Source organism: Micropterus dolomieu, unplaced genomic scaffold (genome assembly GCF_021292245.1).
Source record: "Micropterus dolomieu isolate WLL.071019.BEF.003 ecotype Adirondacks unplaced genomic scaffold, ASM2129224v1 scaffold_98, whole genome shotgun sequence".
Lineage (NCBI taxonomy): Eukaryota > Metazoa > Chordata > Actinopteri > Centrarchiformes > Centrarchidae > Micropterus > Micropterus dolomieu.
The window spans coordinates 8,404-20,293 of NW_025744096.1; the positions used below are offsets into that span (position 1 = coordinate 8,404).

At 42.2% G+C, this 11,890-nt stretch overlaps 1 protein-coding gene across 1 annotated transcript; it reads left to right on the top strand.

Moving 5' to 3' along the window:
* Window positions 1-2,004: 2,004 nt before the first annotated feature.
* On the top strand, window positions 2,005-11,784 carry LOC123967170 (ectonucleoside triphosphate diphosphohydrolase 6-like; the record flags this gene model as incomplete). The annotated part of the gene is made up of 6 exons (XM_046043207.1): window positions 2,005-2,347; window positions 2,661-2,719; window positions 4,073-4,376; window positions 10,241-10,317; window positions 10,757-10,900; window positions 11,709-11,784. Coding segments are annotated over exons 3-6 (556 nt in total), but the record flags the coding sequence as incomplete, so codon positions are not given.
* Between the last annotated feature and the right edge of the window lie 106 nt (window positions 11,785-11,890).

Sequence of the window (11,890 nt, forward strand, 5' to 3'; positions counted from 1 at the left end):
GCGCTAACAGGAAGTTAGCCTGCTCGGTCGGCAAAAGCCCAGACAGTGGACGCTGCAGCGCTGCTGTCGACTAGCGTTTGGGGGTGTAATCGCAGAACGACGGAGACACCGATGCACAAGTATAAATGTACGTCTGTACGTAGACGTGACGCAGGCGTTTAAATCAGGCTGATGTTTTAGCAGTAAGCTGGAAGTTAAGCTCATGACAGTAATGTTTCAGTGTTTTAACGTTAGTTTCAGACCTGGAGGCCAAAGGTCTGTCGCCACTGTGATGAGACTAACAAGCACACACTGATATTCAGTCAGCGCACATTCTGTAAACTTTCATTATTGTGTTCACTGCTCTGACTGACTAACAGCAGTCATGCTAAAAAGTGACTGCAGTTCTGAATAAAAACTTTCCACATCACGTTTTTCTCATATTCCTTCCTACGTGATGTTGCAGCTCACCCCGGCGTACGTCACTGAAACGTTTCCCTGCTTGTGTCTGACACTAAATGTATTTCCTGTCTGTGTTGCGGAGATAACAGCTACACCATTTAACAGCAGACACATTTTGAACTCACTGGCCTAAAAGAGCTCCGAGACGCAGACAGAAACATCAGATATGCTCCAACCGTCCCCGCGTTTACTCACCTGCTGTACTGAAGAACACATTTGAGGTAGTTGCACTACATCTCAGAGTTTATACTTATTGTACTTCTCACTGCGTATTAGTCTGACAGCTTTGATAATACAGAACATGATCAAAATATAAATGATGATTTCAGATTATAGATTAAGATGAAACATTAATGATCCAGAGGCAGAAACACATTAAAGCATCAGCCATTATGATCCAGTAACAACTTTATATTATTCTGCATGATTATAAGTACTTTAAATTTTGTTATTTCTACACTAAAGTATTTTCTTCATGTTTGTCTCTGTAACACCAGCTGGGACTAATGTTACTTATATACACACACACACACACACACACATATATATCTCTTATACACACTGTCGTTACCTGTACTGTGTATCCACAGCCCTGTTTTAAATTCCCTCTAAACTGCACTTCTGTCCTGTGTAATTAGATTTATTTCTGCCCCTCCTGCTGCGAGCTGTTCCGTGTTAATGGCGTCTATATAAACGGTGTACACAGTGTACACAGCTCAGTAGTCCATCGTCGTGACTTCCTGCGCTGACTTCAGTAAAAGCTCTGAGTGCTTCTCCCTCCACTGATGTAGAAACAGATTGTGCAACAGTTTGCTGTTGATCAATGTCGCCCCCCCCCCAGTAACCATATGGTCTCTTCCTCCCACCAGATTCCCCCCTGACCCTCATCACATATGATCTGATTGGTTAATGAGGTAATGAATGGCGGCGACCAGCTGCTGACACACAGAGAGGAGGGAAATGATGATTGTACTTTAATTGATGGAGACAGACTGCTGTCCTGCCAGCGCCCCCTACAGGCTGCAGTGCTCACTACAGACAGGTGTACGCTCAGTTTGTCCTGCAGGTGGCGCTAGAGGAAAAGTCAGAGGGTCAGTCACGTAGAGGGTTCATCCTCCGGAGAGCAGGACGTTTACCCACACAAAAGATTCAGTTTTCACATTTATTTCTCTTGTTTTGGATATTTTATTCAATTTCTACAAACACAAAGATCTCTTTTTATATCTCTCTCTTTTTGAAACACGTCACATATAAATAAAAAATGTTAAGTTAAAATAAGAATAAAATTTTATTTATATTTTAAATGTCTTTAAAAAGAAAGTTAGTTTCCTGTTTGCATTTCTATGATAATATAATTCGGCTCCAAGAATATTAATATTTTTAGTAATAATGTTTGTTTGTTTGTTTTGTCTCGTGCTTTCGGCCACGTTAGCGGCTCCGTTCCGCTGACGTCATCAGACGGCGCCGGGTTGGAGGCTGTAGTTCAGCGGCGGAGAGAAGAATGAAGGAAAAAGTGAGTAAACCGTTTGTTTACCGGAGCAGCTGCTCGGGACGTAAACACACGTTCTCCGGTTTGTCCTGCAACAGGAGCCGCGGTTAGCATCGGTTAGCATGCTGCTAGTTTATCACCTCCATGCTGACCGGCTAACGTGCCGACAGCTAGCTAACTGTTAGCATCTGGAAACAAACAAACAAGATCAGTAAACAAACAGTTTGAGTTAATCCTGTAGAGGTACTCAGTGAACATGATCCCACGCCAGACTCCATTCAAATATCTGCTAACTTAAGATCTGTTTACTTGTAGAACAGCGTGGATCATTCATATTAAATTCTCTATAATTCTTCCAACAAGCCAAGTGCAACATAAGATGCAGCAGGTTGAGTCCGACTTAATTAAAGTGACCAGGTAAGTGTCCTGTTGCTGTGGTAGCTGCTACTCACCAGACAGAGCCACCGCCATGATTCCACACCAAACTCCATTCACAGATCTGCCAGTTTAATGCTGAGTGGTTGTAAACGTTTCACAATTTAGTCGCTGGGTGCTGTTAGTAGAAACATTATATCACAAACACCAGGCACTTTCTCAGCAGAGTCAGACATTTAAATTAAAAAGAGACTATTAATTACCTGTAGCGGACTTCCTGTAAAGAAACGTCTTCTTTCTAGGGCTGCTAGATTATGGCAGAAAATCATAATTTCTTTGGTCTTCTGTGCTTCAGATGTAGTAACCTGCTGAGGAGCTCATCCCGCTGTGTTGTTTAGTTCCCCCAGTCTACAGGTCTGTGCATTCCTCACTGCACCGCTGACACTAGATGTATTCTTTAATTCCACGAGGAGCTCAGGATGCAGGCTTGTCTCTGGAAAAGCCTGCATCCTGGCTTCACAAAGCTGTGTGAATGCATGTTCAGTAGTGGCTCCTCCTCTCTAATCAGAGACAACATGAATTCCTACCAAACTCCATTCAGGTATCTGTCAGTTTAATACACTGCTCATAAAAATAAAGGGAACACTAAAATAACACATCCTAGATCTGAATGAATGAAATAATCTCATTAAATACTCCTTTTTTTACATAGTTGAATGTGCTGACAACAAAATCACACAAAAATTATCAATGGAAATCAAATTTATGAACCCATGGAGGTCTGGATTTGGAGTCACACTCAAAATCAAAGTGGGAAACACTACAGGCCGATCCAGCTTTGATGTAATGTCCTTAAAACAAGTCAAAATGAGGTTCAGTATTGTGTGTGGCCTCCTCGTGCCTGTTTGACCTCCCTCCCCCCTGTGGACGTCGGGCCCTCGTACCACCCTCATGGAGTCTGTTTCTGACCGTTTGAGCAGACACATGCACATTTGTGGCCTGCTGGAGGTCATTTTGCAGGGCTCTGGCTCCTCCTGCTCCTCCTGCTCCTCCTTGCACAAAGGCGGAGGTAGCGGTCCTGCTGCTGGGTTGTCGCGCTCCTACGGCCTCCTCCACGTCTCCTGATGTACTGGCCTGTCTCCTGGTAGCGCCTCCGTGCTCTGGACGCTACGCTGACAGACACAGCAAACCTTCTCGCCACAGCTCGCGTTGATGTGCCATCCTGGATGAGCTGCACTACCTGAGCCACTTGTGTGGGTTGTAGACTCCGTCTCATGCTACCACTAGAGTGAAAGCACCGCCAAAACATCAGCCAGGAAGCAAAGGAACTGAGAAGTGGTCTGTGGTCACCACCTGCAGAACCACTCCTTTATTGGGAGGGGGTCTTGCTAATTGCCTATAATTTCCACCTGTTGTCTTTTCCATTTGCACAACAGCATGTGAAATTGATTGACAGTCAGTGTTGCTTCCTAAGTGGACAGTTTGATTTCACAGGAGTGTGACTGACTTGGAGTTACATTGTGTTGTTTAAGTGTCCCTTTATTTTTTGGAGCAGTGTATTAGTGTAACAAACATTCACACACCTCATGTTTTCCTGACGCTGGAGGCTTCAAACTACACACAAAACACACCTCGTTTTGTTTCTCTGAAGTATTTTCAGCAAGTCAGACCCTGAAATGATGTGAAATAGTATTAAGATAACATTTTGTGTTTGTCAGTGTCCTGTTCGTTGGGAATAATAAAGTTTTATCTTTGATTCTCCCGCAGACTCTCAGGATGCAGCTCGTGTAGGTCGACACAGAATGAGTCGTGATGATGAAGAGACCAAAACTGGCCGGAGTGTTCCTCTTCGTGGGCTGCCTGCTCGCCTACCTCATGTTCGTGAAGCGTCACTACGCCGCCACAAAGCCCGACGCCTACAGACTACCTCCCCTCGCCCGGGCCGGCCCAGACCATCTCGGAGACGATAGGCCCGCAGCGGCTGGGCCGAGCTTCCGGTATGGCATCATGTTCGATGCTGGAAGCACCGGGACCCGAGTCCACGTCTTCAAGTTCCAGATGGAGAACAGAGGTACAGCAGGGGACAGATGGGAGATGTTCATGTGTTGCTGCAGTAAACAGAGCAGCTAATATCATTCCACACCAAACTCCATTCATATATCTGCCACTTTAATATCCATTTGCATGTCGGGCAACACTTGATTTAACCAGGAAGGAACCTTGTGATTTAAATCTTTGCTTAGAGACACCTGGCCAAGACCGCATACCTGTTATTTTTACGTTTCTCAGTTACATGCACTTTAACATGGCTTCACATTTGTCTGAGGGGACCAGATTATTAAGATGTAGTAAGTTCTTTCAGCATATTCAAAGTCTGACAAAGTAACCTGCACATGTGTATTTCATGCCCAACACGTTAGAACAAGCCTGACTTCTAAGATAAAATCCTGTCTTTAGTGTAAAGTAGGAGGTTCAAAAGGTACATTTACGATCATCATTGGAGCATCGACCAGAATACACAGTAGTAAGACAGGAAAATCCTCTAAACAACGCTTTATTTCTTCCAATTTAAAGGTTGCATTTGTCAACATAATCAGGTAAAAACAGGTTGTTCCATCTGAAAGTAAACAAACATAAGATTAGAAAGTAAACTCGCACGTCAAGGAAGTAAGGACCGATATTAAACTTGTCCTAGCTGAACTGCCGCCCCATGTGAAGTCAAAGAGTGAGTGAAAGGGAGAGCAGTCCTTAAATAAAGTGTGAACAGGTGACCTCAATAAGGTTAACGAGGAGGGATGACGGTGAAAACAAGAGCCAATCAGTGATGAGAAAAGAAAGGAAAGGAAGTGAATAAAGTAGAAATAATGCTGCGTTGCAGACCGGTCGGAACTGGGAAATTTCCCACCTCAAAGCGTTTCAGGTGCATGACGCCAAATGTAAACAATAAACATGGCTGACCGTGACAAACTTATGTTCCTTTGGCAGGTTTCTGACAGTTAAAGCCTCGGCATTATTTAAATACATGGAAATATACTTCATGTAGCCTTTCAGTTTATGTTGTATGTGTGTTTCCACGGGAGCTGCCATTGTTGTGTGATGTCATTCCGCTGGTACTCGTGAAGGCGGGGTACATCATTTTAGTAGGAGTAGGAAATCCGACTTCAAGTGGCGTTCCAGGATAGTTTTTGTAGTTGGAGGTTGTGGAACGCAACATAAATTGGGGATCTTTACTACACTTAGTTCCAACTTCTTCAACAAGATTTTCAAATTTCATTGTGTTGCGTCCCCATGTAGAGGTTTGTGTCTCTTCACATTAACCACCAAGTCCACTGAGTCTGCCTGTGTAGCGTTACGGCTGCCGGAGCTAATCGCAGCCATTCTACTCAGTGGTTGTGAGTCCACCAGACAGGGCGACAGCGAAGTCAGAAAACAGAACAGCATAGAGAATCTGGTCGATTTTCAAAATAAAACACCCTGTGCAAACTCCAGATCGTATATCAACAATAAACACAATTAAAACAGATAAAAAAACCCAACAACATTTAACTACGTAGCCTACTTAACCATGGTAGAAGCACAAAAATCAAGCACTAATTAGGCAAAATGTTCAGATTTTGAAATGCTCAAGGGTATTTCTAAGTATAGAAAATAAAATAGGAGCTAAAATCATACCTGTCACAGCCCTGGAGACACACAAGTAAGCCAAAAATCTAAACTAAATAAGCAAAACCAACCCGGCTCCATGGACTCTGAATAGTCAGCAGTGGAGGAGGTGGCTGAGTGAAGAAGGACCGGCTGCCCCGGGTGCAGGTTACCCTGCCAGTCAGTGATTGTGATGTTAGCTGTTCACCTTTAAACTTTAAACTCCAGATATGAAACAGGGTCTCTGGAATTCAAACCTCTGTCGTGGACGCTGACTGGACTCATATGGATCCTGTCAGATTAAACTGTAAAGGTTTATAAATCAGACCTCTGATTTGCTTCTGCTGTATTTAAAATCCAGACATTAATTACCAGCCGTGGATCCCGACAGACAAGAGGAGCTTTCAGCCTTAAGTCCTCTCTGCGGCGGAGCTGCTGCCAGAGTTAAAAGGACACAAACTCATTAGTGCGTTTTAGAGGTTTTTGGGTTTATTAGGCTTAGAGAAAGTTTCCTGCAGAGCTCGGCCAAATGCCTTCGTTATCGCATTTAACCGCTAAGCTAAATCACACAGGCTGAGTGCTGTTTTGGCTTCTTTGTTAGCATCAGAGCTAACCGGACTAATGGAAGCACCTGTTAGTTATACAGACTGGGATTGTCATTAAGAGCTTAATGACAGCTCGGATGTAGGCACAGGTCCAGGGTCAGCCTGTCAGAGGGACGGAGTCAAATGAAATTAAATGTGGCTGTAAAACAGTGAGGCATCATTTCAGAACCTGAAAGAAGCTGAAGCTAAAGGTAAAGCTAAGGGTAAAACTGAAGCTGAAGGTAAAGCTAAGGGTAAAACTAAAGGTAAAGCTGAAGCTAAAGGTAAAGCTAAGGGTAAAACTAAAGGTAAAGCTGAAGCTAAAGGTAAAGCTAAGGGTAAAACTAAAGGTAAAGCTGAAGCTAAAGGTAAAACTAAAACTAAAGGTAAAGCTAAAGCTGAAGGTAAAACTAAAGGTAAAGCTAAAGGTAAAGCTAAAGCTGAAGGTAAAACTAAGGGTAAAACTAAAGGTAAAGCTAAAGCTGAAGGTAAAACTAAGGGTAAAACTAAAGGTAAAACTAAAGCTAAGGGTAAAACTAAAGCTGAAGGTAAAGCTAAAGCTGAAGGTAAAACTAAGGGTAAAACTAAAGGTAAAGCTGAAGGTAAAACTAAAGGTAAAGCTGAAGGTAAAACTAAGGGTAAAACTAAAGGTAAAGCTGAAGGTAAAACTAAGGTTAAAACTAAGGGTAAAACTAAAGGTAAAGCTGAAGGTAAAACTAAGGGTAAAACTAAAGGCAAAGCTGAAGGTAAAACTAAGGGTAAAACTAAAGGTAAAGCTAAAGCTGAAGGTAAAACTAAGGGTAAAACTAAAGGTAAAGCTGAGGGTAAAACTAAAGGTGAAGCTGAAGGTAAAACTAAGGGTAAAACTAAAGGTAAAGCTGAGGGTAAAACTAAAGGTGAAGCTGAAGGTAAAACTAAGGGTAAAACTAAAGGTAAAGCTAAAGGTAAAGCTGAAGGTAAAACTAAGGGTAAAACTAAAGGTAAAGCTGAAGGTAAAACTAAGGGTAAAATTAAGGGTAAAACTAAAGGTAAAGCTAAAGCTGAAGGTAAAACTAAGGGTAAAACTAAAGGTAAAACTAAGGGTAAAACTAAAGGTGAAGCTGAAGGTAAAACTAAGGGTAAAACTAAAGCTAAAGCTGAAGGTAAAACTAAGGGTAAAACTAAAGCTGAAGCTGAAGGTAAAACTAAGGGTAAAACTAAAGGTGAAGCTGAACGTAAAATTGAAGCTGAAGGTAAAACTAAGGGTAAAACTAAAGCTGAAGCTGAAGGTAAAACTAAGGGTAAAACTAAAGGTGAAGCTGAAGGTAAAGCTAAAGCTGAAGGTAAAACTAAGGGTAAAACTAAAGCTAAGGGTAAAACTAAAGGTAAAGCTGAAGCTGAAGGTAAAACTAAGGGTAAAACTAAAGGTGAAGCTGAAGGTAAAACTAAAAGTAAAGCTGAAGGTAAAACTAAGGGTAAAACTAAAGGTAAAGCTGAAGGTAAAACTAAGGGTAAAACTAAAGGTGAAGCTGAACGTAAAACTGAAGGTGAAGCTGAAGGTAAAATTGAAGCTGAAGGTAAAACTAAGGGTAAAACTAAAGGTAAAACTGAAGCTGAAGGTAAAACTAAAAGTGAAGCTGAAGGTAAAGCTAAAGCTGAAGGTAAAACTAAAGGTAAAGCTGAAGGTAAAACTAAGGGTAAAACTAAAGCTGAAGCTGAAGGTAAAACTAAGGGTAAAACTAAAGGTGAAGCTGAACGTAAAACTGAAGGTGAAGCTGAAGGTAAAATTGAAGCTGAAGGTAAAACTAAGGGTAAAACTAAAGGTAAAACTAAAAGTGAAGCTAAAGGTAAAACTGAAGCTGAAGGTAAAACTAAAAGTGAAGCTGAAGGTGAAGCTGAAGGTAAAATTGAAGCTGAAGGTAAAACTAAGGGTAAAACTAAAGGTAAAACTAAAAGTGAAGCTAAAGGTAAAACTGAAGCTGAAGGTAAAACTAAAAGTGAAGCTGAAGGTGAAGCTGAAGGTAAAACTGAAGGTGAAGCTGAAGGTAAAACTAAGGGTAAAACTAAAGGTGAAGCTGAAGGTAAAACTGAAGGTGAAGCTGAAGGTAAAATTGAAGCTGAAGGTAAAACTGAAGGTGAAGCTGAAGGTAAAACTAAGGGTAAAACTAAAGCTAAAGGTAAAGCTGAAGGTAAAACTGAAGGTAAAACTAAAAGTGAAGCTGAAGGTGAAGCTGAAGCTAAAGGTGAAGCTGAAGGTAAAACTGAAGTTGAAGCTGAAGGTAAAACTGAAGGTGAAGCTGAAGGTAAAACTAAAAGTGAAGCTAAAGGTAAAACTGAAGGTGAAGCTGAAGGTAAAACTAAAAGTGAAGCTGAAGGTGAAGCTGAAGGTAAAACTAAAAGTGAAGCTGAAGGTAAAACTGAAGGTAAAACTAAAAGTGAAGCTGAAGGTAAAACTGAAGGTAAAACTAAAAGTGAAGCTGAAGGTGAAGCTGAAGGTAAAACTAAAGCTAAGGGTAAAACTAAGGGTAAAACTAAAGGTAAAACTAAAACTAAGGGTAAAACTAAAGGTGAAGCTGAAGGTAAAATTGAAGCTGAAGGTAAAACTAAGGGTAAAACTAAAGGTAAAACTAAGGGTAAAACTAAAGGTAAAACTAAGGGTAAAACTAAGGGTAAAACTAAAGGTAAAACTAAGGGTAAAACTAAGGGTAAAACTAAAGGTAAAACTAAGGGTAAAACTAAAGGTAAAACTAAGGGTAAAACTAAAGGTAAAACTGAAGGTGAAGCTGAAGGTAAAACTAAAAGTGAAGGTGAAGCTGAAGATGAAGGTGAAGCTGAAGGTAAAACTGAAGGTGAAGCTGAAGGTAAAAGTAAAGCTAAAGGTAAAACTGAAGCTGAAGGTAAAACTAAAAGTGAAGCTGAAGGTGAAGCTGAAGGTAAAACTGAAGGTAAAACTAAAAGTGAAGCTGAAGGTGAAGCTGAAGGTAAAACTGAAGGTAAAAGTGAAGCTGAAGGTAAAACTAAGGGTAAAGCTGAAGGTAAAGCTGAAGGTGAAGCTGAAGGTAAAACTAAAAGTGAAGCTGAAGGTAAAACTAAAAGTGAAGCTGAAGGTAAAACTAAAAGTGAAGCTGAAGGTGAAGCTGAAGGTAAAACTGAAGGTGAAGCTGAAGGTAAAACTGAAGGTGAAGCTGAAGGTAAAACTAAAAGTGAAGCTGAAGGTAAAACTAAAAGTAAAGCTGAAGGTGAAGCTGAAGGTGAAGCTGAAGGTAAAACTGAAGGTAAAACTAAAAGTGAAGCTGAAGGTAAAACTAAGGGTAAAACTAAAGGTGAAGCTGAAGGTAAAATTGAAGCTGAAGGTAAAGCTGAAGGTAAAACTAAAGGTAAAGCTGAAGGTAAAACTGAAGGTGAAGCTGAAGGTAAAACTAAAAGTGAAGCTGAAGGTGAAGCTGAAGGTGAAGCTGAAGGTAAAGCTGAAGGTAAAACTGAAGGTAAAACTGAAGGTGAAGCTGAAGGTGAAGCTGAAGGTAAAACTAAAAGTGAAGCTGAAGGTAAAACTGAAGGTGAAGCTGAAGGTAAAACTAAAAGTGAAGCTGAAGGTGAAGCTGAAGGTAAAACTAAAAGTGAAGCTGAAGGTAAAACTGAAGGTGAAGCTGAAGGTAAAACTAAAAGTGAAGCTGAAGGTGAAGCTGAAGGTTACTCACTGCGTTTTGTGTGTTTGTCTTTTTCCCTGCAGAAGCTCCCAAACTGGCCCACGAGACGTTCAGGGCCATCAAACCTGGACTGTCTGCGTATGCTGATGATCCAGAGAAGGTACAGCTGCTGGTTTTCCTACCTGAACTTTCTCGTGTTATTTATCGTGCCCCCCCCTCCTAAACACAATCTGACAGAGGCTTAAATGTCAGATTAGCAGCAGAGTTCAAACAAGTAGTCGAGCGAAGGATCAGTCGATCGCCAGAAAATGAATCGGCGGCATTTTATCGTTTAGGTCCAACTTCTTTTGTAACACGTCCTGGCTGTTTTACTCTTCTGTCACAGCAAACCGAACGTCTCTGAGGGAGGCAGAGATCCTGCAGGAGGTGAATCTGATTCTCTCTCCTCCTCTTCAGAGTCAGAAGTCAGATCTGAACTCACAGACATGTTGAATCATTCAGAGACGCTGCAGAACTTCCTGAGAATCTCCATGTTGTTTCTTCAGGCCTTTATGTTGCTGTTAGCATGTTAGCATGTTAGCATCTGTGTGTGTGTCCAGTGTTCAGCAGGAATCGTGGAGCTTCTGGAGGTGGCCAAGGCCAGCGTCCCCCCCTCCGTCTGGACCGTCACCCCTGCGGTCCTGAGGGCCACGGCCGGCCTCCGCCTGCTGCCCGGAGAGAAGGCCAAACACCTGCTGGACCAGGTGAGACGCGCAGAGGTCTTCAGGTCCCAAACACACCTGCGCGCAGCAATTACTAAAACATTGAACTTATATTTACCTTGACTGTGTCTGACAGACGGGAAAAAGAAAACAAGAGGTGTCCCATGAACAATAATCCACGTTGGGTCGAATACGTGTTCTTTTTGTTTTAGTTTGTTTTAGTTTGGTTTACAAAAATGTGACCAGAAATAAATACACACAAACATTAAACACTGCTGGATCACGTTCAGCTGCTATCATTGATTTACTTTAGCAGATGTCCTCCTCCTGCTGCTCCTCCTCCTCCTCCCGGTCCTGCTCCTCCTCTGTTGAAGCTGTTAAGTAATCAGTAATAACAGGACTTCAGCAGTCGGCCTCCTCCTCCTGCTGCTCCTGCTCCTGCTCCTCCTGCTGCTCCTGCTCCTCCTCCTGCTCCTCCTCCATTGAAGCTGTTAAGTAATCAGTAATAACAGGACTTCAGCAGTCGGCCTCCTCCTCCTCCTCCTGCTCCTCCTCCTCCTGCTCCTCCTGCTCCTCCTTCAGCAGTCGGCCTCCTCTGTTTAATCTGAAGCTTTGCTCTTATTATCAAACTGATCCTGAGCCAAACGCAGAGCTGATTACTGGGGGTTGATTTTATTAAAAATGATATTATTATATTTAATAGTATCACAGATACGCAGTGCACCTCGTGTGTCAACACAGACATAAATCATGATGATTAACGATTTATCACATTAAAATGTAATTTGACTGTAAACCCAGCCACAGCTGATAATCAGAGGCAGAATAAACGCTGTTCCTTTGTGTCCAGGTGAGGGCGCTGTTTCAGGAGTCTCCGTTCCTGTCCAGAGACGACAGCGTGTCCATCATGGACGGCAACGATGAAGGTACGAAGTTTTACGGCAGCTGGAACTGATATTTATGATAAAACAGCACGAGCTGACGGTCTGCTCGGTGTTTATCTGTCCGGCTGCAGCGTCCTGTTCCGGTTCG